We start from the raw sequence: 26,686 nt of genomic DNA on the forward strand, positions 1-26,686 counted from the left end.
CCCCTAGGCAGAAGTACCTTTTTAGAAAGGTGCGAAACCATTTAAAAGATGTATGTCTTAACTTCCAAGAAAAATCCGTTGCAGAAAACTGACTGAAATTGTATAAACGAACAAGATGAGACAAGTGGCAGCCCGAAGCTACAAAATCAGCGGTGTTGCCTGACAACCATCAGTGATTTTCCTCACCGATTGTCATTTGGATAAGGGGCGGACGTTGGTGTGTTTTGTATCAAAATGCATTGTGAGGTTGCATCTCTAAGGTTGAGTTCGGGTTTTTCTGACGCTGTGTTTTTTTTCCCCTCTCTCTACCATTTTTGTAGATTTCCTTCTTCACTATGTGTTGGACTTGGCCAGGTTAGTTGGAATCTTCAGCATTACGTGGTTTGTGTCGTTGGAACTTCTGAGTGTGCCTTTATGTGTGGAACAGTGAATCTGTGTTCTCTGTTTACAGATGGTGGCTACAGTGGCAGTACTCTGGGTGGGAAAGGCACTCAGGGTGGTCAAGTTTCCTGACTTTGACAGAAATGTACCTCGAAAGGTAAAAAAAAAAATAATAATAATACTTTTATTTTCGAAATGAAGTCACTATGTATATTTTCCATCAGTGCCTTACATATTTAAAAATTGCAGCCTTGAAATTGCCCAGTCCAAAGTGGGTGTAAGGAAGGTAAAGAATGAATGTAGTAATAAGTGTTTTCAAAAAGTCCCACAATCTCTTTAAAGTTAAGAAAAAAAAGAAGCCCCTAGATCTTGTATTCTGTTTTAATTAATAAACACTTGTTGGGACTACAGTCATTTTGCATTTTCTGCGTTTGTCTATCTAATCTAGCTGGTGTATCCTGCAGTCATTATTCTTTGGGTTTATTTTCTTATTCCTTGGTCTGTCTTTGCTTGACTCCACCTGAAGATGCAATACCTTTCCTTTTTCTGCTAACATTAGACCCATTGGCTCTACATTATCATTTTTTTAAAGCAAAGATGTTGTCCTGTATGATTTGATCATATTCATATTTGTTTCTTTTTTTCCCTCCATTCTTCCCTCTCTCTTTCTACACAGAGCTCTTTATCCAGGAGTAATGTTGTTTGGGTGCTTTATAGGAGCCAAAATTGTGTGTGAGAACTAATCTTATGTTTTATGTGGAAAGAATTTGATCATATAAACAAAACTGTTTCTGTTTGAAAAGGACCTTGTTGTAGCTGTCTTTATTATTGAGTTTTGTTATCCCTTTTTAAATTTTCTAGACGTTTCCACTACCTCTACTATATTTTGGGAACCAAATCACGGGACTGTTCAGCACAAAGAAACTGAAGTATGGATAACTTTATTTTACTAGTGAGGTTAATATAATGTATTCTTAAAATTGTACTTGAATGTCAAATGTTTAACACATTGTTACTGATTCTGGAAAAAGAAAGGACCAGAAAGCTTCTGTTACTAAATAAAGATTACACCAAAGGTTTTAGTTTAATCTCTTTAAGTTGGAAGAGGAAGAGGAGTTTTTTGTTTGTTTTGGGTTTTTTCCCTTTCACTTTGATGATAGAAGCTTTAAAATGTTATAAAATACTGTGATGGGAGATTTTCATTATTTTTCCAGACATATAATAGTGAAGGATATATGTTAGCCTTCTGAGATTTCAATTCTTTAGTACAATTTTTAAATATTATATTTTAGGCAAATTTCGCAAGTAAGATTAGATGTAGCTTTTCATTAACATGAGGTAGTTAAAATAACATCTGATAGAACCCTGATAAAAATATTAATTTTTTTCCCATGGTCATATGACTGTAGAGGCAGCATTTTCACTTTTAGAAAGAAGCAATAGCTGTCTACTCCTTGACAGTACTCTCTTATTACCCTGTAACTTCCCAGTTCTTGTCTTCTCCACTTAAGGAGTTTATGTATCAGGAACATGTGATGTTAAAAATATACACACAGGGAAACCATTTAACAGAAACCCAAGGTTTCACCACTGCCACGTGGTTAAACCTCTGGTGTAATGGGTGATTATAAAACAGAATGGAGAGATCTCTGAGGGTCAGAGGCGAAGGTTTTTTCATTTCCTCAGACCCAAGAAACTTGACAGAATGACCACGATGATATTTCTGGGGAGGGTTCTATGGAAGTCATGTTTATCATGTGTGGGGCATCCTTTTATCCATACATCTCATTACCCATTTTGGAAAGAAATACACACCTGCTGCAGAGTGCTACTTGTGTATAGAGTTTGCTCTTTTTCTTCCATTGTCAGTCATCTATCCATCTATTCATGCCCCATCTTTGATTGCTAGCCAAGTATAAGGCACTTTGGAGTGGGATGATAGAGTCAGAAATAATTATATTGCAAGAGGCTGTATGTTTGATTAGTGTAAGCAAAATACTCTGGGAATTCAGAGGAAGAAAGAATTACTGCCACAAAAGGACAATCAAGGAATGTTTTATAGAATAAAATGATCACCAATGTTGTTTGAAGGTTAGGGCTTGGAAGGGAGATCAGGCTAGAAAAGAAAGATCTTTTAAAGACCAACATGAGTATGTCTAACATAATAAGCTGGGTAAAATTAAAAAGTGACTGTTACTAGTCTTTGATAACAGATGTATATTTTCTACCATTTTGTAATTAGTTTTTCGCTTCTAGTAGTTTTTAAAAGCAACCCTCTGAGACTTTTAAATACTTTCTATAGAGAAGTAAGGATTTAATTTAGTGACAGATTAGTCAGCATGGACTTTTTATAATGGAAAAGGTTAGCATTATTTTAAAATACTAATTTTGGATAATCAAATTTTACTCTACCTAAGTATTTTTTCGTTTGTTTTTTTTCAGCTTGCCAATGTTTACAGTTCTGAGAAGGTTCTCCATCCTGTTTACAATGTTTGCTGAAGGAGTTTTACTCAAGTGAGCTAAATTTCTAATGTATTTAGTCTTTAACAAGTTTTTAGCTCCCTGAAAAGGTGTCCAGCATATGTAAGATATTCCAATTGTTTGTGTTGTTTTACTCTATCTTTTGAGTTTAAGCAGCTTTCTTCCTTTGCCATAGGAATTAATAGTTTAGGACTTCCTTATGGAAGCCTGTCTGAACATGAGGTATGCTTTCAAGAATTCCTATACCTACTGAAGCCACTGGGTGAAGCTGAGTCAGAAGTTCAGTATGGGTTTTAAATCATATTCATGACTACGCTGCTTTACTACAAATGTGTGTGACTATTTTCTGACTAAAGAAATCTGATTTGCAAAAATGTAAACTCAATAATAATAACATAAGAATAGGGAATAAGCATACTTATTTATATAAGAAAATAAGTTTTTGCTTCATTAGAAGAGTTCTTTTAAATATCCAATTCCTTGGAATCATTTGTTTATAGTTTTTTTGGAAGAAAACATATTTTTGTTGGAAAATGAGTGTTTGTAAATAACTAAAGCCACATGTATATTTTTAAATTATTTTATAGGAAGACTTTTTCTTGGGGTATTAAGATGACTGTATTTGCAATGATTATTGGAGCCTTTGTAGCTGCAAGGTAAGATGTGGGCCCGTATAAAACCTATGAGAGTGCATTAGAATTTGTCAGTACTTACTGATAATAAATGATTAATTACCAATGAAAAGAATTTTTTATAGACTAAATAAGAACCATGTCTTTGAAAGGTATTCAGAGACTTCAAAACGTTAAATCTTTTTGGTTGTATGACGATTAAGGCTAGCAAAATCAGATTCTTGGGATTCTTAAAAGTTAAATTCATGTAATTTAGAGTTTATTATGCTGTCTTCTATTTATTGAGTGCATACCATATGCCATTCCATATGTTGGTATTTTACACATACTATTTATGTGTTTTTCACAACTACACTGAATGGTATGGGTATTATTTTCCTATTTATGTTAAGGAAATGAAAATCTAAGTTCCATAACTTGCTCGAGGTCACATAGCTATTAAATGGCAGACCTGGAATTTGAGTCTATGCCTGACTGCAGAGCCTGTGTTCTTTTATAAACCGTGTAGCATTCTTTTCCTTTGCATGCTGCTAAAGAAAATGGTGTCGCAGAGAAGGCAAATGATTGTGAATTATTTGCCTTACGGGATAATAAATAACAGAATTGCTTTATTTGGCTTCACCTAAGGAGTCACAAATGCCAAAACTTCGATATTCTATTAAATTATTAAAGCTTTTTTCCATTGTTCTTAAGTTTTAATTTTAAAATGAAGAAAATGTATATCCAGAGACTCAGAAAAGTAGTACTTGCTTTGGCAGCACATATACAAAGACCCAGAAAATGGAAATGATGAGTAGAAGTCTTCTACAACATTTTACTCAGCCCAGAGCATGCACGTATGGGTTTGCTAATGTTGCAGATTCTACCTGACATATATTTTCCATCCGGGAGTTCCAGTGTGCTTCTTGAATTGGCTCATTGACCTTTATCATATCCCTGTAATACAGGTGCGTGTGTGGGGGAATATAAGTCAATTCTGTTCCACCCTAACTCTCCCAGTTAAATTTCATTCTAAAAAAAAATGTAATTAGTTACTAGAATTTTGTTATATAGCTGACTGCTTTTCCCTCTAGGTAATCTTGCCTTCTTGGAGAAAAATTCTGTGTGAATCGCCTACCATTCTTTTTAAAAGTGCCCTGCTAATAAGCTTGGATCCCACCGAAGCTGGTGGGATCCAAAATTGAACCAAACACAGGAGTTTCTCCGAGATAACTCTAACCTGCAAAAAGTTTCTGAGGCAGATTGCTATCTGGCCCAGCCTTATCTCATTAGAACCTTTTACTTGGGAAAGAAATTTGGAGGAAGAGTTAGAGGGTTGTCAGGCTGCTTGGAAGAGGGAGTGGTCATTAGGTAGTTCTGCCCGACATTGCAGTGGCATAGAGCTGCTCAGAAGTCTGTCCCATGGAGTAGTTGAACTCCAAAGAGATAACACCTTTGCAGAATCACAGAATGTGGGGCCCCTAGGCTAGGGTGCTAGGGTATTTTAGCTAGGGTGCTAAAGTATGCTGATGGCATATTCTTCTTAGATTTTCATTTATTCTCTTCAGTTTACTAAGTTCTTCTGCCTGGTGCTCTGCAAAATACTAAGAAACTTCAGTTTCCCTAGTCTCACTAGTTATATGTAGTAGGCTTACTGGGAAATTATTTTAAGTATTTGAGTCTACGCTGTGTACTTAGACACTAGTGTAACATGATCTCAGAACTAACCGCAATCCACACTTCAGAAATTCCACCCAGTGGCCCAGCCATCTCTGCAAGATAACCCTATCTTTTGTGTGAACCTTTGAAAAATGACATGTTAACAACTTCATTCTCCTTTTGGTTTCCTTATCTGTGAAATTGAGCTCTGATGCCTTCTGCTTGCTTCAGATGTACTGTAATGGTGAATTTGGTTGATTCTGTCTTGCCTGACTTTGAATTAAGAATAGTGTGCTATTAACTGACAAGGCTGATTATTTCTAATGACTGTGTTTAAGCATTAGTGCTTCTCATTTCTGCAGACTGCCTTACTGATTATGAAATTGCAAACTGTAACCTGGAGCCAGGAAATACTAGTAGCTGATAAAATGTGTAATATTCACTTACAGAGATAAGCATATGTTCTTGGAAATATTGTAGTTCAGATCTATTTAAAATTTAATGCATGTTCTTTAAATGTTAGTTGTTATTAAAGTGTTGTTTTTGTTTTGCAGCTCTGACTTGGCGTTTGATCTGGAAGGATATGTTTTTATTCTGATAAATGATGTCCTGACAGCAGCAAATGGTGCCTACGTAAAACAAAAATTAGATTCAAAAGTAGGTAGCAATCTAACGCTTCTTTAAGAGATGTTTACTGATACTGGGAATGGTCATGTCAGTCCTTCAGGGAAAAAGTGGAGAATAAAGGAAGATACTTAGGAAAGATGAGAAAGACTAGGGAATCTCTGAGGGTAAAATGCCTGGACCTTGGTGCTCATGTAAGAAACTTTATTTTCTAATTAGCAATTAGATTTTACTGTTGGCTTTTCTGGAAGGGACTGGGTGAATATTGACTTTAAGTGGGATAGTGATATAAGAAATGTTCATTAGAGAAAAGTGTCATGAATGTTCATGGCTATGTCCTGGAGGAGTTGGTGAGGGACCTGGACAAGAGAGAAGTATCTGGAAGCCCTTGAGCAGATTTCAGACGTGATTTAGGAGCTGCAGAACAAGAATGGACTTTGCATATTTGTCCTGCAGACAGTTGCCCCTCAGTATCTTTGGTGGACTGGTTCCAGGAACCCCTGAGATTACAAAAATCCTTGGATGCTCAAGTACCTTATATAAAATGGAGTAGTATTTACATGTAACCTATGCACATCCTCCCATATACTTTAAATCATTTCTAAATTAACCTAGAAGATCTAGGGACAGTACAGATCTCTATTTCCAACAACTTTTCTTTGAACACACCTTTTATGTCTTTTTCTCCATTTATTTGCCTTGATGACTATGTGATGGTTGCATTTTAATGGAAGCTACTATTAAAACTTTTTATCTTTGTACTATAGCTAGAGAAAAGGGAGCAGTTTGAGATTTAGTTTTGCTCTGTGTTTTTGCTGCTTTGGAAATAGGTAGGAATAATAACATTTTATTAGTCCACCAGCCTTAGCTGTCTAAAACAGTACTGTCCAGTACAATTCTGTAATGATGGAAATCTGTTATTTCTTCCTATCCGTTAATGGTAGCACCTAGCCACACATAGCTGTTGAGCACTTGAAACGTGATGGCCTAATTGAGGAACTGCAGTAGTAGTTTAGTGTAATTGTAATTAAATTGAAATAGCTGCATTTGGCCTGTGACTACTGTGTTAGATAGCACAACCTAGAGTACAGCCTCAGTTCAGTTCAGTCACTCAGTCGTGTCCTGACTCTTTGGACCGCGTGGACCCCATGGACCGCAGCATGCCAGGCCTCCCTGTCCATCACCAGCTCCCAGAGTTTACTCAAACTCATGTCCGTCGAGTTGGTGATGCCATCCAACCATCTCATCCTCTGTCATCCCCTTCTCCTTCTGCCTTCAATCTTTTCCAGCATCGGGGTCTTTTCACATGAGTCAGTTCTTTGCATCCAGTGTCCAGAGTATTGGAGTTTTAGCTTCAGCATCAGTCCTTCCAATGAATATTCAGGACTGATTTCCTTTAGGATTGACTGGTTGGATCTCCTTGCAGTCCAAGGGATTCTCAAGAGTCTTCTCCAACACCACCGTTCAAAAGCATCAATCCTTCGGTCCAACTCTCACATCCATACATGACTACTGGATTACGTCCTAGAATGTAGAAAAAAAGCGAAGATGGTTTCTGTATTTTATTTTATTCCAAGGGGTGTCCTTTAGTTCCTCATTCAGAAATGACTTGTGACTTACTTGTATTAGAACTTTTAAGCATATTGATCTGCTTTTCATAGTTCATGGATTAGGAGCAACAATCCTTTCTAGAGGAAGAGGCTTACCAGCAGTATAAAAGGTTGGCTAATAACAGGAGAAACAGGAAAACTGTGACAGTCAGGTGGACTACTCAAAAATGGCAACATCATGTAAAAACACAGTATATAATGCATATTTATGATGATGCCCTAAATTAAATTTTAGTCGATGTCCTCTGTTTAAGAGGACAGGAGAAAAGAGATTCAGAGCAGCAAGTAAAAAGAAAAAACAACAGTTTGGCCTTTGTCAGTTGTCTGGGTGGGGTGTGTGTGTAGCATCCTCTGCTTCCTGGATAACACATCTCTTGCTGAGGGGGCACCTGAAGTTACAGGCTGCTTTGCCCTACTATGGCTTTTTTCTTGCTGTCTGAGATGCTTTCAGTATATCTGGAGTTTTATTACCTATAATTTCAAAACTACTTGTAATCATGGTTCTTTGAGCATGAATCCCATGGCCTAAGGACTTAGTGCTGTATTTCAGACGTGAATGCAGCTCCTGAATTTAAAACATTTTTAACTTTAAAGAATTCATACAAATAACATGTATTTATAATAGAAGTGGTAGAAAACATAGATAAACAAGAGGAAGAAAATATAAATCTCTCTTAATTCCACCATTGAGTGAGAAGCACTGTTTCGGTAGATACCCTTTTGTAGGAATGTATGTGTTTGTATATGCATGTACACACTTAACTATGAGAAAAACTTAAAAGAGTGGTGATAACTAATGTTTTTTCTAATTTGTATTTTTCATTTAGTACTGTTTCATGAACACCTTCCTTACCAGTGTTACTAACCATTTTTAGTGGCTGCATAACATTTCATTGTATGAGTGTATCATAGTCTAATCGACTAGCTTTCTATTGTTGCATCTTTGTTTCCAGTTTTTCAAAGCTGCTTTTTTTTTTTTTTTTTCAAAGCTGCTTTTGATAAAGCACAGGGAACTCCGCTCAATGTTCTGTAATAACCTAAGTGGGAAAAGAATTTGAAAAAGAATAGATTTAACATGTATATGTATGACTGAATGACTTTGTGTACACCTGAAACTAAGTAACACAACATTGTTAATCAACTATATGCCAATATAAAATAAAAACTTTTTAAAAAATCATTGAAGAAAAAAAAATCTGCTTTTGAGAAGGTAGTTTGACTTTTCATATCAGTTGGTGATCTTTCAATCACAGAAGTTAGGCAGATATTATGGCCCTATCCTCACTACTCCTTTATCCCCTGAACTCTAGGACTGCTTTTTCAGGTGATGGCTTCCTGCTGAATGTCCCAGAACTGTGTGAATCACAAGTAGATCCAGAGTTCTCATAGGTTCCCTGTGTTTGAAGATGTGTGCAGTCCTTTTTTGCTCCCAAGTAGCTGAGGGCACAGCTAATCATACCATGTTTTGGGAATTGTAGGGTAATGGTGATCTTTTTCTTTTTGTCTCCTTTTTTTTTTCTAGTAATCTTAATCTTCATTGTATGTCCCATGTACATTTTCAGAAATAACTTCAGAAATACTGGGAAGTTAAGTCTGTCTATGTTGTTCTAGGTGTGAGTCTGTGTGTGTGGATCTGGCCTTCCTTCTCTCTTAAATCGCACTGTTACGTTTCTGGAACAGCCCAGGACTAATCTGGGGACTTTTGATTCCGTTCTGGAAAGGGAAGGGCTCCAAGGACATGTCTCTATAGAGAGATATGTTTTTTGTTCAAAATAACTTATTTTCTCCTTGCTGTTTTGAGACAGCCACTTGATATCATTTTTATTTCTCTGATTTTAAGTACTCAAGGAACTTATGTCAAATAAACTAAAAATCTTGTAAGTTTGCTTTTTTTTTTTGAAAGTTTAGGTTATTTCTTAGTGTTTGCAAAACTTCTGACTTAATGTGCTATGTGTATTGTGGGGGGAGTGGTGTGTGTGTATAATGGGGGTGGTGCTCTGTTCAGGGTTGTCTCCATCTATCTGCTGGAACCAAATGAACCACCTAATTTTTTACTCTCCTAGGAGCTGGGAAAATATGGTCTGCTCTATTACAATGCACTGTTCATGATTCTGCCCACCCTGGCCATTGCATATTTTACGGGAGATGCCCAAAAGGTAAGACTTTCTAATTATGGCTTCAATCATGCCTTATGTTTTGGAACTTTATTTTTATTTGTATGACCAAAAGATAGACAGTTGGGTTGTTAAAAAGTAATGTTCTTATTAAGTGACCAAAAACCAAGAATTTACTTTTTAGCTTACTAATGTCATGCTAACCTTTTTGGATAGTAGTAAAATAGCTTAAAATAGCTCTGGCTGTCAACATAAAAATAGTGCATGCCGTCTATCGTCCTTCTCTTACATGCCAGAAGGTTAGAGGAAGGGAACTTTTACATTTCTGCTAAACTACAGATAGGAATAGTAGCAACTATCCTTGAAAAACAAAAAATGCTGAAGTAGTAGAATTCATCAAACCTAAACAAAATGCTTGGCATCTCCAGAAGCTCTCCGTTTTGGTGACAGTTGTTATGCTGGCTTAAATCCCAGACTGTTTTTTTCCCCTCAGGAGATATTTAGCCCAGTGGTGACTTAACCACATAAATAGCAACTAATATAGTAGTTAACTCATTTTCTGCAAATGTCTAGCTAAATTCAGAATAACATAACAAGCTAAATCCAGACAGGAATTTTTCTCTGAAACAAATGCATATTCATAGGATAAAAATTGGTAACATTTTGTTAGAATTCACAAAATTTTGAGAACTTAATGGAAATCTAGAATTCTGCCAAGGATTTTTGTACCAGAAGTCCTTCTAATGATTCCCCTGGCTAGTAGTTTCTTCAGAATAAATGTGTTGATTATTTATTCTAATGACAGTGACAAATTCCATAAATCAGTCAGAACCAAAGTAAAGCACAGGTTTTTGGAAATAGTTAGGCTGTTAAAAAAAAAATCAGCTGTAGGAGAAGAGTGACTGCTTATAAAGCTATTTTTTTTTTTTAATCAAGAGCTCTTTCTCGTAAAACTGGCATAGAACATATGTAAATGTTTTAATGAATAGAGTATTGAATAAGTTTTTTTTGTGGCTGTGAAAAAAGTGGGAAGAGAAACTAACATTTATTGAGTTCTTGTTATGTGCTACTCACTTTATGTGTATATAGTGTGATATGGTCCCCAAGGATTCCCTGATCGCTCAGTTGGTAAAGAATCCACCTGCAATGCAGGAGACCCTGGTTCAATTCCTGGGTTGGGAAGATCCGTTGGAGGAGGGATAGGCTACCCACTCTAGTATTCTTGGGCTTCCCTTGTGGCTCAGCTGGTAAAGAATCCACCTGGAGTGCGGGAAACCTGGATTTGATCCCCTGGAGAAGGGAAAGGGTAACCCAGTCCAGTATTCCAGGCACTGTATAGTCCATGGGGTTGCAAACAGTTGGACACGACTGAGCGAATTTCACTTTATGGATCCCGTAACAGCTATGGGAAATTTGAATTAACCCTATTTTTAAAAAAAAGTTAAAATTTATTTTTATTTTATTTATTTGGCTGCATTGGGTCTTAGTTGCAGCACGTGGGATATTCAGTATTACTTATGGCATGCAGGATCTTTAGTTGCTGCATGTGGGATCTAGTTCTCTGACCAGAAATTAAGCCCAGGTCCCTTGCATTGGGAGCTCAGAGTCTTAGCCACTGGACCACCAGGGAAGTCCCTGAATTAACCCTGTTTTATCATTGTGGAAATAGAAGTTCAGAGAGATTGAATAACTTGCCCAGCATCATACTGTCAGCGGGGTAGTAGAGTCGGGCCTTAAACCCAAGCCTGATTGCAGGGACCATGGTCTCTTCAGTGCTCTGCCTACCTCTAGCTAACCCGAGCAGAAGCACCCTTTAGCTTTGGGGCAAGAATGTAATGTAAAATAACTCGATACCTCATGGCAGTACAAATGTTCCAAATCTTCAGGCCAATTTGTACATGAGAAAGTTGGAAGAGTTAATGTGGCTAGGTATTCTACACGAATGAAAATATGTAATTTTCGTTAATTTGAAACTGACTAGTAGCTTGTAGCTACTTGAAAAAATTGACTGAAGGAGGTGTTTCTTCATTCCAGAGTGATGATCATTTAACTAGAAGTTGCCTGCCAGGTTGTAGCAAAATTCATGCATGTTTTGAAGTTCACTAACGTACTTTCAATTTTACATGCTTCAATATAAGTGTTTACTTATAGTGGAAAAAATGACTTTGCCACCTATATTGGGATGAGATTTAGATTTTACTCTTCTTTTTTAAGGCAGAGGAGTGGAATTTGAGTAATCTTTTTGTTTTTCTTAAAAATGCCAGGCAAAGGTCACGAAAGGTTTTTTTTTGAAAGAATAATGTTTTTAAAGAATGACAGAATTTATCTAAATGCTTTCAAGTTGGGATGATAAACTAATTAGGGAGACTAAACTCATTTGCTTTGTGATCAACCCCATCAGTGTTTTTGGGTTTCACATGTTTGTTCATCCTCATTCTTATTATCAATTACTATGATTCTTTTAAAGTATGGACCTACTGGCTGGCAGGCTTAAAATCTCAAGCTCTTTTTCTTAACTTTCTCTCCTTCTAATATTCTCGGGTAGTTATTTAGTGCTGTTATGTGTCTCTGGGCTCAGGTGATATGAAAGAAAGATGAATTAGGTGGTATTCTTGCCTCTGAGGATCATTTAGTTGTCTTGGGGAGCAGACCTGTCAGCATCAGAGTCATCAGTGAAATAGGTTCTGTGGGAGAACTGTTGGGGGCATTGTGGGTTGGAAAATGTAAGTTGATCAATTCCACCTCCTTGCTGGAGAGGGAATGACTATCTTATGGAACTTTGTGTACAAATAGAATGAAAATACAAATGATATGAATAATCAGTACTCTTTGGTAGGTTTTGAATTAAATTTGGCACTTAGGAACTCCAAGAATTCTGATTTTGATTCTGTTTCTAAATTCCTTTGTTTCTAAGTTTTTGTATGCTTGTAACTACAATTTCAAATTCAGTTCAGATTCAGTCAGTTCAGTATTTCTGAGCATATTTCTTGTGCTGTGAAAGCCCTGTGCTAAGTTCTCTTGGGAATATGTGAGAAACACAACACAGTCTGCCACTCTAGGAAGACATTTGACATGCTACAGAGGTGTGTAAGATCCAGCACCAAAGTGTATGCCCGTCAGTCACTACTATCAGTGTTGTAGGAAGAAGCAGGTGTGGGTGAAATATCAAGCTTGGCTTGTTAGAGAAGATAGGGCTGGGTTTCCTGATCCACCAACTGCAGCAAGCAACACTGACCTGTTCTGTGAGTGTCATCATTAGAGGTACAACTTACAGAAGTGGTTGAATGGTTTGCTTTTATTGATCAGCACAGAAGCACTGGGGGGAAGCCATAGATGCCTTAACATGTCCCAGAGGCTCATGGTATCCTACCAGAGGTTGCTGTTGATTCCTTCCACTGAAAGGTTCAGTTTCATAGTCAATGGACTGCTTGTCTGAAGTTCTGGCAAAAGGGTTCACATTACAGAGTAGAATACATGGCAGGATTTCAAGTAAGTGTTTTCTCTTAAGTCCAGTTCATGTTCAGTGTGTGTGTTTTAGGTTGGGTTTCCCCTTCAATATATGTGTATGTATAAGTGGGCAAACATTCATGTATGTGCATGTATTTTTTTTTTTAAAAGAGTGGAAACTTTTTGGTGTGACAGTTTAGCTTTAAATAGAACTGTTCCGTATTAACAATTTCAGTCTACTTCTGGTGTTCAAGTAATACTTCACCTATAGGATATGGTGCTTTGTACCTGATAAGATGCTTCCGTGTTAATCATTTTTCCCTCACCTTCATTGTGTACCTGTGTGGTAGGTTGTTAATCTGGTTTGTAGAGGTTAAAGACACGCTTGAGGTTACCTGATGACAGAGTTTAGTACTAGAACCACTCTGCCTTTTGTTTGTTTCTTTGTTTGACCATACCATGCAACTTGAGGGATTTTAGGTTCCTGACCAGGGATCAAACCTGGGTCCCCTGAAGTGGAAGCGCAGAGTCCTAACCAGTGGACCACCAGGGAATTCCCTAAAACCAGTCTTTCTGACTCCAAGGAGATCTCTTGCTGTTTGCCTGATCACATCTATCTCCCAAAGCCATTTGCTGACTCCCTGACTGACTTTTTCCCCTGTTTGGGACTGTGCATACAGAACAAGTTATTGAATGGAAGAGATATCTCAGATTAATATTAGAAGTGGAGTCTCTGCAGCTTGGCTTTGTTGTTAATTGTTTACAAATAATTACTTCATTCAACATATATTTATTGAGTGCTTCTTATATGTCAGGTGCTGTTTTAAGTTAAAAACACATGCCGTTGCTTCAAAGGAGCTTACATTCCAATGGTGTAAGATAGACTACACATAAATTATATAGTAAGAGCTATAAAGAGAGATAAAACAAGGAAGAGAGTGATTAGGGAAGTGCTATTTTGGATAAGATGATTAGGGAAAGCATCTTTATAAGCTTCGTTTGAGCAGACACTGAATGTTTGGACTCAGAGACCAGTTGGTGTGGCTCCTTAGAAGGGGTAGTCTAGGCCAAGTATTCTAAGGGCTGAGGTAGGAGCTTGTTCACAGGGTACGTTTTCTGAGGAGGTAAATACCAGGAGAAGTCAGAGTGGGCCTTGAAAGATGTAGAGGCAGAGAAACAAAAGGTACGTTCCAGGTGGAATTGACAACCTGGGCACAGGCACAGCCCCAAGGACCAAAATCTTCCGTGTGGTTAGAAGGTGTTAGTCAAGGACTTCGGAGCTTTTAGCAGAGAGCCTTTAGAGAGCGTGTGGTTCCAGCCTCTTATCTCACAGATGAGGGAACTGGGCCCAAAGAGGGCTCTGGACTAGACCCCAGATTTCCTGCCTCTACAACTAGTGTCTCCCTCTTCCTGCCACACCACACCCCACTTCCTTCTAAGTTGGAACCAGTGCTAGGCACAGGAATTTGAAATTTACTGTTTCGATAACGACACATCCCTAAAAGTTTGTGACATAAGTGGTACAGCTGAGAGAACTTGGGGCCAGAATGCAAAAGACCAGCAACCTCCAGGTCGTTTTATGAGCACTGTCTGGCTCTGGGCAGGTGCCCTCTGCTCTCTAGGCCTGCTTTGTCATGCGGTAACTGAGTAGGTTGGATCCACTAAGTTGATGGGTTCTGTAGGTAGGGCCTCTTCAGGGCTGAGACAGCGTGTCTGAGGCGTAGAAGGCATGCCAGTGTGGAGACTGAGCTGCTTTTCCTGACAACTGGCACAATCCCAGTTGCTCCCTGACTCCTGGGAAGCTATGCTGATAAACTGCTCTCATCTATTGGGCTTACGGCTTTCCTGACCTAGAGCTATTTTGTTTGGAAGCTCTCTGTTGAATGAAGGTTGTCAAGATAAATTGTTAAATGAAGAAGTGCAGTGTAAAATAGTGCATCTGGTATACTAGCTTTAGAATAAAATACAAAGGAAAAAATAAAAATATATGTACACATTCATTTAATTTACTATTAAGTAAAGAAACTATGGAAGAATATACATGAAACTAATAAAGTAATCACCAGTTTGCTTCTGAGAGAGAGAATAGGAAAGTGTAGAACAGAAATGCGAGGGAGACTTCATTACTGATTTTTTTTCTGATTGTACAACTGTATGAATTTATTTAAATTGCATTTTATAAAAGGAACATAAAAAAAAGTTTTTTTTCTGTAAATAATGGCTATCCAGTGATGAATTCTAAACTTTAAGATCACTGGGGGAAGTGGGGCAAGTTAACTTGTTTTCACTGTTTCAGAGTTTCAGACTCCTAACCCAGGATTCAAATTGAAGCAAAATCATATCCAAATTATTTTTCTGAAAATCCCACTGTTAACTTTAGTAGGGAGAGAAGGGAAGACGTCCCTTTGTTGGAGCAAGAATCCAGTAAGAGGGCTCTGAAAGGTCAACACCCCAGGGAGGCAGGAGTTACACAGAGCAGTTAATGGGACTGGCACAGCTTTTAAGGAAAAATTGAAAGCCAGTGAAGAAAATAACTAAATTTCCATAAAAGTGAAAGGCAAGATCCAGTTGTACAACTCATCCCAGTGAGCATGTAATACTAGTCCTTGGCAAAGTGTTCTGAGAAACTGTGTGTGTGTGTGTGTGTGGTGTAATTTTTCAGAAAGTTTAAGTTCTCAAAGTCCTGGGCTTACCAGAAACGAAGGAACCAATATATTCAGCATTTAGTTTTTCTAAACATATATCTTCTAACTTTAAAACATACTCCTTAGAAAAAAACAAAAACAAAAACTGTGGTAAAGCCAGCTTGCTATTAGCGGAAGATATCTAGTTAACATTGATAAAGATGGAGCAAGCACCAGTTAACTAGTGACTTTCTGAAGTGTCAGATGGAAAGGACTGTGTTTAAGCTTGTCAGTCGCTGCCTCCAAAAGGGAACGTGTGCAGCACAAAGCCAGTGATTCAGAGTGTCGGGAACCGGAGCCTGGCTTTCTGACAGCACACCCAGTTAGGTGTTCTCACGTAGGGATGGGAGAACAGACCCATTGCTGTCGCTCTCACAAGGCCAGCACTGTGGGCCCTGGTACACTGTATAATGTCTTCATTCTATCACTGGTTAAATTACATGGCTCAGATGAGTTTTACAGGAAAAGTTCCTGCACAGATTATCTACCGGAAGGTATCTCTTACTAAGCATTGCTACTAAATAATGAAGAATTATTAGGCTGTTGCTTAAGTCTGTCCAGTGTTATTAATCTTTTCTGGGTCACTCTGTGAACCATTATAGACTGATTCTCAAACCCTGAAGTGTTCTTTCTCACATAGAGACAGGGCCCTTCTGCTTTTTCTGGGCCTTGGTATTCTCAAACATAACATGAGTGGATTGGATCAGTTATTCTTTACGGATGACTAGATCTTTCTGTATGATGGGGTTAATGGCACCTCCTCCAAGAGGGCGCATGCCATACCCGGGTCTAATGCACCCAGAGCCCCTTGGCCCTGTAGCCATCCACTGCTGACCCATACCTCCCAGGGGAGACTCAAACAGAGTTCTTGTCTCAGTCTCTGTGGGGTCTCTGGGTCCTGGTGTGTACAAGGTTTGTTTGAGTCCTCTGAGCATCTCTGGCAGGTATGGAGTTTGATTCTAAAGACAGTTTCGCCCCTCCTCCTGTCTTGTTGGGGCTTCTCCTTTGCCCGTGGACATGGGGTATCTCCTCAAAGTCGCTCCAGCGCTGTGCCGCCACTGCTCCAGCGCCCCAAGACTGGGAAAACAGACTCTTGGAGGGCACACAAAAAAACTGTGTGCACACCAGGACCCAGGAGAAAGGATCAGTGACCCCACAGGAGACTGACCCAGACTTGCCTCTGAGTAACCAGAAGTCTCCAGTGGAGGCGTGGGTTGGCAGTGGCCTGCTGCAGGGTTGGAGGCACTGAATGCATCAGTGCATGCTTAGGACCTTTTGAAGGATGTTGCCATTATCTTCATTTGGTTCAGTTCAGTTGCTCAGTCATGTTCAACTCTTTGCAACCCCGTGGACTGCAGGCTTACCTGTCCATCACCCACTCCCAGAGCTTACTCAAACTCAGGTCCATTGAGTCGGTGATGCCATCCAAGCATCTCATCCTCTGTCATCCCCTTCTACTCCTGCCTTCAATCTTTCCCAGCATCAGGGTCTTTTCAGATGAGTCAGTTCTTCATATCAGGTGGCCAAAGTATTGGAGTTTCAGCTTCAGCATCAGTCCTTCCAATGAATATTCAGGACTTATTTCCTTTAGGATGGACTGGTTGGATCTCCTTGTTGTCCAAGGGACTCTCAAGAGTCTTCTCCAATACCACCATTCAGAAGTTTTGACTGGACGGACCTTTGTTGGCAAAGTAATGTCTCTGCTTTTTAATATGCTGTCTAGATTGATCATAACTTTTCTTCCAAGGAGCAAGGGTCTTTTAATTTCATGGCTGCAGTCACCATCTGCAGTGATTTTGGAGTCCCCCAAAATAAAGTTTATCACTGTTTCCATTGTTTCCCCATCTGTTTGCCATGAACTGATGGAACCAGACACCATGATCTTAGTTTTCTGAATGTTGAGCTTTAAGCCAACTTTTTCATTCTACTCTTTCACTTTCATCAAGAGGCTCTTTAGTTCTTCTTTGTTTTCTGCTGTAAGTATGGTATCATCTGCATAGCTGAGGTTACTGATATTTCTCCCAGCAATCTTGATTACAGCTTGTGCTTCAACCAGTCTAACATTTCGCATGATGTACTCTGCATATAAGTTAAATAAGCAGGGTGACAGTATACAGCCTTGATGTACTCCTTTCCCTGTTTGGAACCAGTCTGTTGTTCCATGCCCAATTCTGTTACTTCTTGACCTGCATACAGATTTCTCAGGAGGCAGGTAAGGTAGTCTGGTATTCCCATCTCTTTAAGAAGTTTCCACAGTTGTTGTGGTCTGTGCAGTCAAAGGCTTTGACATAGTCAGTAAAGCAGAGGTAGATGTTTTTCTGGAACACTGTCGCTTTTTCGATGATCCAGTGTATGTTGGCAATTTGATCTCTGTTCCTCTGCCTTTTCTAAATCCAGCTTGAACATCTGAAAGTTCATGGTTCATGTACTGTTGAAGCTTGGCTTTGAGAATTTTGAGTATTACTTTGCCAGCGTGTGAGATGAGTGCAATTGTGCAGTAGTTTGAGCATTCTTTGGCATTGTCATTCTTTGGGATTGGAATGAAAACTGATCTTTTGCAGCCTGTGGCCATTGCTGTGTTTTCCAAATTTGCTGGCATATTGAGTGCAGCACTGTCACAGCTTCATCTTTTAGGATTTGAAAGAGGTCAGCTGGAATTCCATCACCTCCACTAGCTTTATTTGTAGTGATGCTTCCTAAGGTCCACTTGACTTCGCATTCCAGGATGTCTGGTTCTAGGTGAGTAATCACACCATCTTGGTTATCTGGGTCACGAAGATCTTTTTTGTATAGTTCTTTGGTATATTCTTACCACTTCTTCTTAATATCTTCTGCTTCTGTTAGGTTCATACCATTTCTGTCCTTTATTGTGCCCATCTTTGCATGAAATGTTCCCTGCTGCTGCTGCTAAGTCACTTTAGTCGTGTCCAACTCTGTGCGACCCCATAGACGGCAGCCCACCAGGCTCCCCAATCCCTGGGATTCTCCCTAGGTGTCTCTAATTTTCTTGAAGAAATAGCTAGTCTTTCCCATTCTGTTGTTTTCCTCTGTTTCTTTGTATTGATTACTGAGGAAGGCTTTCTTATGTTTCTTTGCTATTCTTTGGAACTCTGCATTCGAATGGGAATGTCTTTGCTTTTCTCCTTTGCCTTTTGCTTCTCTTCTTTTCACAGCTGTTTGTAAGGCCTCCTCAGACAACCATTTTGCCTTTTCGAATTTCTTTTTCTTAGGGATGGTCTTGATCATTGCCTCCTGTACAGTGTCACAAACCTCCATCCATAGTTCTTCAGGCACTCTTTCAATCAGACCTAATCCTTTGAATCTATTTGTCACTTCCACTGTATAGTCATTAGGGATTTGATTTAGGTCATACCTGAATGGTCTAGTGGTTTTCACTACTTTCTTCAATTAAAGTCTGAATTTGGCAATAAGGAGTTCATGATCCGAGCCACAGTCAGCTCCCAGTCTTTTTTTTGCTGACTGTATAGAGCTTCTCCATCTTTGGCTGCAAAGAATATAATTAATCTGATACCTGTATTGACCATCTGGTGATGTCCATGTGTAGTCTTCTGTTGTGTTATTGAAAGAGGGTGTTTGCTAAGACCAGTGCATTTTCTTGGCAAAACTCTAGTATCCTTTGCCCTGCTTCATTCTGTACTCCAAGGCCAAATTTGCCTGTTACTCCATGTATCTCTTGACTTCCTACTTTTGCATTCCAGTCCCCTGTAATGAAAGGGACATCTTTTTTGGGTGTTAGTTCTAGAAGGTCTTGTAGGTCTTCAGCTTCTTCAGCATCACTGGTCAGGGCATAGACTTGGATTACTGTGATACTGAATGGTTTGCCTTGGAAACAAACAGAGATCATTCTGTCATTTTTGGGATTTCATCCAAGTACTGCATTTCGGACTCCTATTGACTGTGATGGCTACTTCCATTTCTTCTAAGGGATTCTTGTCCACAGTAGTAAATATAATGGTCATCTGAGTTAAACTTAGGCCACAGAATTCTTTCCATGCCTGTGGTGTGTATTACGCAAAACAGGACGAAAACGTTAGAAAGCATCTTTGTATGTTCAATCTGTAATCATAGCCCCCAGTCAGCCAGGATTGAAGATTGCCGGCCTTGTGGCAGAGAGCCCATTTACTTCTGTATCACACAGAATGACCAAGCAAGTCATTTTCTTCACAATGGCTCTTTATCGGTATTTTCTAGTGGCAGACGTTTTGTTTTAAAGTTTTTTTTTTCCTGAATAACAAAGTACATTCTCACTGTGCCTTCTTTACTTCCTGTCTTCAAGAGAAGAAAAATTTGCTTGCACATCTATCATTGAGAGATAATAGTGGTAGAAGTTGAAGTGAATATTCTCTCTGAATGTAAATTATGTATACATTTAAAGTGTCTGTGTTTTATTCTCTCAACTGATTCTCACAAGAGCTAGATAGATGGAGCAGTTTTCTATGTTTGTAGTATAGGTAGAGGCTTAGAAAGGTTAATGACTTCCTAATGGCCTCACAGGAAATTAATGGCAGAGTTGGAATTAGAACTTTGGCTTTTTGACTCAGTAACCATGTAGAACCATCTGGGAGAAAAAAATTCAGACTATATTGCCTTGTCTTTGGTTTTCCCCAGTAGTACAGATGGAAAGATGATAGGTTATAGAACTGCATAGGCGTTTACTAGCTGAGTAATTTGGAGAAAGTTACTTAATATTTCTTAGCCTAGAGCATAATAGCTTAATAAGTTGCAGATTTTACTGTTTGTTTTTTTAATGCCGTTTTTATGGTAGGGAGAGCGGACCCCATTGCACTGTACTGCCGTTAGGGTTGTGTTTATCTGCAGCTGTGCTCCCAGATGGCTGCTGCTTGTTCTGTCTCAGCCGGGACCCATTCCTGTGGCAGAGCAAGGGGCTGCAGCAGGCTGCCTGACCCACTGACTGGCTTTCTCCAGAAATAGGCTGAGTATGTAGGGAAAGAAAAAAAAATCTTAGGAGTATTATTTTTCTATTTTTGAATTATATATAAATGGAATTAAGTCCATGAGGTTTATTTTTAGTATTCTGCAGATATAGCTATTATGTTCCCAAAGGGCACTGTGCAGTATGTATTTGGGGCATTTTTCTGAATAGAGTTTAATGTTCAGTGTAGAGAACACTGGGCTTGAAATATATTAAGTCTACCACGGATTAGCTGTGTTACCTAAAGACAGTCACTCATTGTCTTCTGGGAATAATAAGACTTGGCCTTTCTACCTCACAGGCTTGTTGTAGAAATCAAATGATGGGGTGTGTAATAGAAGCACTTTGCCAACTATAAAGTGCTCCATAATACATGGCAGTACATTTTTAGCTGTTAAGGCAGTACATTTTTATTGCCACTGTTTATCCCTTCATTATCAACAAATTCAACTGAACCATCTTCAGCTCAGTGCTCTGAGGCCCACCGTGTGGTCTGGAGCATGATTGAATTTTAGTAGATGTCAAATTGTACATTGAAAACAGTGAAGGATTGTTGAGAGAGAAAGGATGAGAGAAAAAAAAATATATATATATATATATATAAAGGCTGAAGTGGAACTTCTAGGGATGAAAAATGTAATCAGAATTAAAAAATAAAGCAGAAAGTATCAAGCAACAGATCAGGCACTATGCAGGAAGAAAAGTTCAGTGAGTTAAAGAAACAGCAATAGAAAGTGTTCAAAATGAAGGACAGAAAAAAGACTAGAAAACAAATGAACAGATTATTGGTGATGTGTGGGATAATATTAAGAGCACTAACATTTGTGTAACTAGAGTCCTGAAAAAGGGGTGAGTGGGGGGCAGAAAAAAATTTGAAGAAATAATAGCTGAATTTTTTCCAAATTTGATGAAATCTCTAAACCTGCACACACAGGAAAGTCAATAAACCTCAAATAGAATAAACATAACGGAAACTGTACCATAGAGAAGGAAATGTCATAATGTTAAAAGGGTTACTGTAGGTGGGTATAACAATCCTAAATGTGTATATACTTGATGAGAGAGCTTCAAAATATGTGAAGCAAAAACTGATAGAACAGAAAGGATAAATAGACCAACCTGTTGGAGATGTTAATATTCTCCTTTAAATAATTGATAAAAATACCTGAACTGAAAGTCACTAAGGATGGAGAAGACTTGACCAGCACCATCAACCAATGCAACCTAATTGGTGTTTGCAGAGCACTTATGTCAAACAGCAACAGGATCCTCATTCATTTCAAGTGCACATGGAACAATGCACCAACACAAACTACTTTCTGGGCTGTAAAACCAGTCTTGGTAGTTTAAAAGAATTGAAACCATACAAAGTATGTTTACTGATCAGGACAGAATTAAACTAGAAATTAAAATATATTAAAAACAAGAAAGATTTAAATTCAGTGATCTAAAGCATCTCCCTTAAGAAATTAGAAAATAAGAGCAGATTAAACCCAAAGTAAATAGAAGGACACAGAAATCAGTGAAATAGAAAATAGAAAAGCAGCAGAGAAATCAACATAAGTAAAAGCTGGTTCTTTGAGAGGATCGATAAAATTGCTAAACCCTGGCCAATTAATCAGGATATAAAGTCAGAATACACAAATTAGCAACATCAGAAATGAACAAAGGGCATTATTACATAGCCTGTGTATATTAAAGGGATAAGAGAATTATATGAGCAATATGCCATAAACTGAAAAACTGAGAAGTGTACAAATTCTTGAAAGACAAAACTGTAAAAGCTCACTCAAGAAGAAATAGGTAACATGAATAGCCTTCCTCTATAAAATAATTAGCTTGCTTTATTTAATTAAAATAATAAAAAGTCCTAATTAATATGGCTATTTAGCCCCATCTTTATTAGAGAAATTGGATTTGTCGTTTAAAACCTTCTGAAAAAGGAAACTTCAGGCCTTGATCACTTCACTGGAATGTTTAAGGAAGAAACAATGCTAATTCCACATAAATTCTTCCAGAATGTAGAAAAGGAGGAACACTTCCCAAATGATTTTTTATTAGGCCACTATACCCTCTACCACTAGCTGACAAAAAAGTGATAAGGAGAGGAAGAAAAGACTGTAGTCTAAAAAAATCCAGCAATATATAAAAAGGACACTATCTCATGACCAAGTTGTGTTTATCTCAGGAATTAGGGGTAGTTTAAAACTGGAAAATTAATCAGTGTAATTCATCATATTGGCAAGAGTAAAATAGAAGAAGGGCTTCTCTGGTGGCTCTGTGGTAAAGAATCTGCCTGCCAATGCAGGAGATGCAGGTTCGATGGAGAAGGAAATAGCAACCCACTCCAGTATTTTTGCCTGGGAAATCCCATGGACAGAGGAGGCTGGCAGGCTACAGTCCATGAGGTCACAAGAATCGGACACAACTTAGTAAACAACAGCAAAAATGGAAGAAACATGTCAATAGTTAGAGAAAATGTATTTAATGAAAGTGACACCAATTTATGGGTTTAAAATTCTCAGCAAACTTGGAATAGAAAGGAATTTTCCCAATCCAATAAAGGACATCTACCAAAATAATACGTTGCTATCATACTTAGTGCAGAATGACTCAGTCCCTTTTCTCTAGGACTGAGAACACAGCAGGGATGTCCACTCTTATATAATGTTCTATTCAGCATTATACTAGAAGACCTCATCAGTGCAAGATAGTAAGAATAAGAGATTATAAAGGAAGAATTTAAAATACCTCTATAAAAACTATAATCATATATGTAGAGAAAAAAGAATCTAGAAAAGAGTGATTAGTGCTAACTAGTTTACAAAGTTGTAAGATAACAAGGTCATCATGTAAAAATTGATTGAACTGTGATTTACCAGCAGTGAACTTTTGGAAACTAAATAGTACCATTTACAAAAGCTTCAAAAGTATGAAATACTCAGGGAAAAGTGTAGCAAAATATGTCTATATCTGCACCCTGAAAACTTTACAAAACAATAATAGATCAATGAAACAGAGCAGAGAATCAAGAAGTAGAAATAGACCATGTGGTCAGTTGTTTTTGTTGAAGTTGCTTGAATAAATCAATGAGGAAAGGATAATCTCTTCAACAAATGGTGCTATAGCAGTTTGACATCTGTATGCAGAAAAATGGACCTGACCCCTACCTCAGGAAATAACACAAAAATGAACTTGAAATGTATTTTAAATTGCACTGTGGTGTTCCTCCTCTGAGTCATTTTGAGGTCCTACCCCCAGAACCTCAGTGCCTTTGAAGTAGGGTCATTACAGATAGAATTCGTTAAGATGAGAAGATAGTGGAGTAGGGTGTGTCCTCATCCAGTATCACTGGTGTGGTTAGAAAAAGAAGAAATTTGGGTACAGACAGTAGCATAGAATGCCATGAAAATATGAAAGCAGACATCAGAATGATGCCTCAGTAAGCTCAGGAGCACCACAGATTGCCAGCAGATCACCAGCATCTAGGGCAGAGGCATTGTCCCTCACGGCCCTCAGAAGGAACCTACCCTGCTGACGCCTTGATCTTGGACTCCCTAGCATTTAAAACCGTAAGAAATGATTTTTGCTTTTTAAGTCGCTTAGTTGGTAGTACTTTGCTCCAGTAGCCCTAACAAACAGATTAACAGTATCAAGTTTTCCAGTTCCATTTATTTTGTTTTTTAAAACCAAATGAAGGTAGAGCAGTGGGAACTCTGATACAGTGCTGGTGGGAATACAAAATGTTTTAGCTACTTTGGAAAACAATTTGACATTTCCTTATAAAAAGATACATTTACTGAAGGAAACAAAAGTATTATGTCAAGTTAAAGAAGGCACCTATAAAAGAGTGCATACTATACAATGCCATTTATATGAAATTATTGAATGGCAAAACCCCAGTAATAGAAAGGAGATCAGAGGTTCGCAGAGGCTGTAAATGGGGGAGGGATTGACTATAAAGGGGCAGGAGGGACCTTTCTAGGCTGGCAAATGTTTTTTTCCCAGCTTTACGGAGATAGAGTGGACATTTAATATTGTGTAAGTTTTTTGTACAGTGGTTGATTTAGTAGTTATATATTAGGAAATGATTACCACAGTAACATGAGTTAACCCTGCCGTCACTTCACATAACTGCCATTTCTTTTTTTGTGGTGAAAACACTTAGGATCTACTCTCTTAGTAACTTTCAAGTATGTCAACTTTATAGTGTTGTTAACCATAAAACCGTGCTTGCACATTAGAGCCCTAGAACATGCACATCTTCTAAGTTACAAAGCCAACATCTCACCGTTTCCCCCGCCAGTGCCTGGCAACCGCCATTCTGCTCTGTTTCTGCACATTTGGCTTTTTTAGATTTTTACATGTGAGATCAAACTGTGTATGTCTTTCTACGTCTGATCTATCTCACTTTGCATAAAGCCTTCAAGGTCCATTTATGTTGTTGCAACATGCAGGATTTCCTTTCTTATGGCTAAATAATGCTCCATTGTGTGTGTATCATTCCGACTGTAAAATGTACATTCTTGCCAACAATACAAGGCTTCTCTTTTCTCCACACGATTGTCAGCACTTGTTATCTCTTGTCTTTTTGATGACAGCTATTCTAACAGTTGTGGGGTGCTACCTCATTGTGGTTTTAATTTGCACTTTTTTAGTGATGTTGAGCACCTTTTCATGTACCTGTTATCTATTTATACCCTTTTTTTGTGTGTGTGGGTATCTACTCAACTCCTTTACCCCTTTTTTAATTGGATTGTTTGGGATTTTTCTTGCTGTTGCGTTTTATCAGTTCCTTGTGTGCTTTGGCAATTAGCCTCTCATCAGATACGTAGTTTGCAAATATTTTTTCCCATCCCATCCGTTGCCGTCTCATTTTGTGGATTGTTTCTTTTGCTGTGCAGAAGCTTTTAGTTTGATGTCGTCCCTCTTAGCTTTGCTTTGGTTGTTTGTGCTTTTGGTGTCATAGCCAGAAAATTGTTGTCAAGACCAGTGCAAGGGTGCTTTCCCCTCCGTTTTCCTCTAGGTTCTATGGTTTTAGGCAGAACTTTCTTTATCATGATTGTAATGGTGGTTTCATGCCTATACATTTGTCAAGACTCATTGAATTACACACTTAAAAATTGGCGAATTTAATTTTTTTTATATGTTACACCTCAACAAAGAATCACAAACAAGTTGAATGTCTACTGCCTATCAAATGCTGTGATGCAGCTAATGTGAAGTGGGTCCTCCCACCAGGGAGCTCCCAGCCTGTAGACACGGTGGAGGAAGACTTGCAGTTCAGAGAGAGAAGTGCTGGAGAGAAGTAGTGCTGAGGCACAGGGGAAGGACTTCTTGACCCGGGAAAGCTCCACAGAGGAACTGCTTGGCTTCTGGTTTGATGGGTGAGCAGGAGTCAGGTGACTGTTGAGGGGCAGGGCATTCCAGGCAAAGGCAAGTGAGTGTGAAATGCATCTTATGTTTTATAAACCACGAGGAGCCTGATGTTGCTGGAGCCCTGGAGCTATGAGATTTGTGTTGAAGTGGCAAGAGTTGAAGTTGGACAGGTTGGCAGAGAGATTAGAAAGTGGAATGTTCCTCAGATTTGCTTGACAAACTCATATTGCAAGAGAAATTATGTACTTGAGAGAGAAACCCTCCCTCACGGGTGAGAGATAGATGATCAATGCACACTGTCGTTTCTGGTCATTCCTTTGACTTCTGGCTTAGAAACAAAGGGAAACAGCAGAAACTTTGCTTTTATAAAATCAACTGTTTTAAAATAGTAATTCTTCCTGGACAGGCCTCAGCTGAATTTAGGTAACTAAGACTATACTTGAGCTTTCACACATTACAAGGAAGAAGTATGTTTTACCATTTGAGAATGCTGTTATTTAATACCAGCCATCTGGGAAGATTGCTGAAATTAGCAAGACATGGCTTGTGCCTTCAAGCAAATAGCAGTTTCTTTGTACCAACATGGAGATGTATAAAATCTCGCTCATGTTACATTTTGGAAAGGAGAAAACCATACAAAACTGCTAGTTGATTCATTTCCATATATATGAGATTCTTGAACATCACTCTTTATCCTTGGAGTGATGCATGGAAGTGTATGTATGTGACTGTGTGATGGGAG

General features: G+C 38.5%; 1 protein-coding gene across 1 annotated transcript in view; it reads left to right on the forward strand.

Annotated features, from left to right (window-relative positions):
• The window catches only part of SLC35D1 (solute carrier family 35 member D1), a 46,007-nt gene that overhangs the window by 1,074 nt on the left and 18,247 nt on the right, over positions 1-26,686 (forward strand). The window contains exons 2-8 of the mRNA XM_043461025.1: positions 321-354; positions 452-538; positions 1,243-1,310; positions 2,824-2,895; positions 3,450-3,518; positions 5,687-5,789; positions 9,430-9,522. Of these exons, the coding sequence (XP_043316960.1) occupies positions 321-354; positions 452-538; positions 1,243-1,310; positions 2,824-2,895; positions 3,450-3,518; positions 5,687-5,789; positions 9,430-9,522 (526 nt within the window). The remainder of the gene's footprint in view (positions 1-320; positions 355-451; positions 539-1,242; positions 1,311-2,823; positions 2,896-3,449; positions 3,519-5,686; positions 5,790-9,429; positions 9,523-26,686) is intronic.

This window comes from Cervus canadensis, chromosome 2, assembly GCF_019320065.1.
Source record: "Cervus canadensis isolate Bull #8, Minnesota chromosome 2, ASM1932006v1, whole genome shotgun sequence".
NCBI lineage: Eukaryota > Metazoa > Chordata > Mammalia > Artiodactyla > Cervidae > Cervus > Cervus canadensis.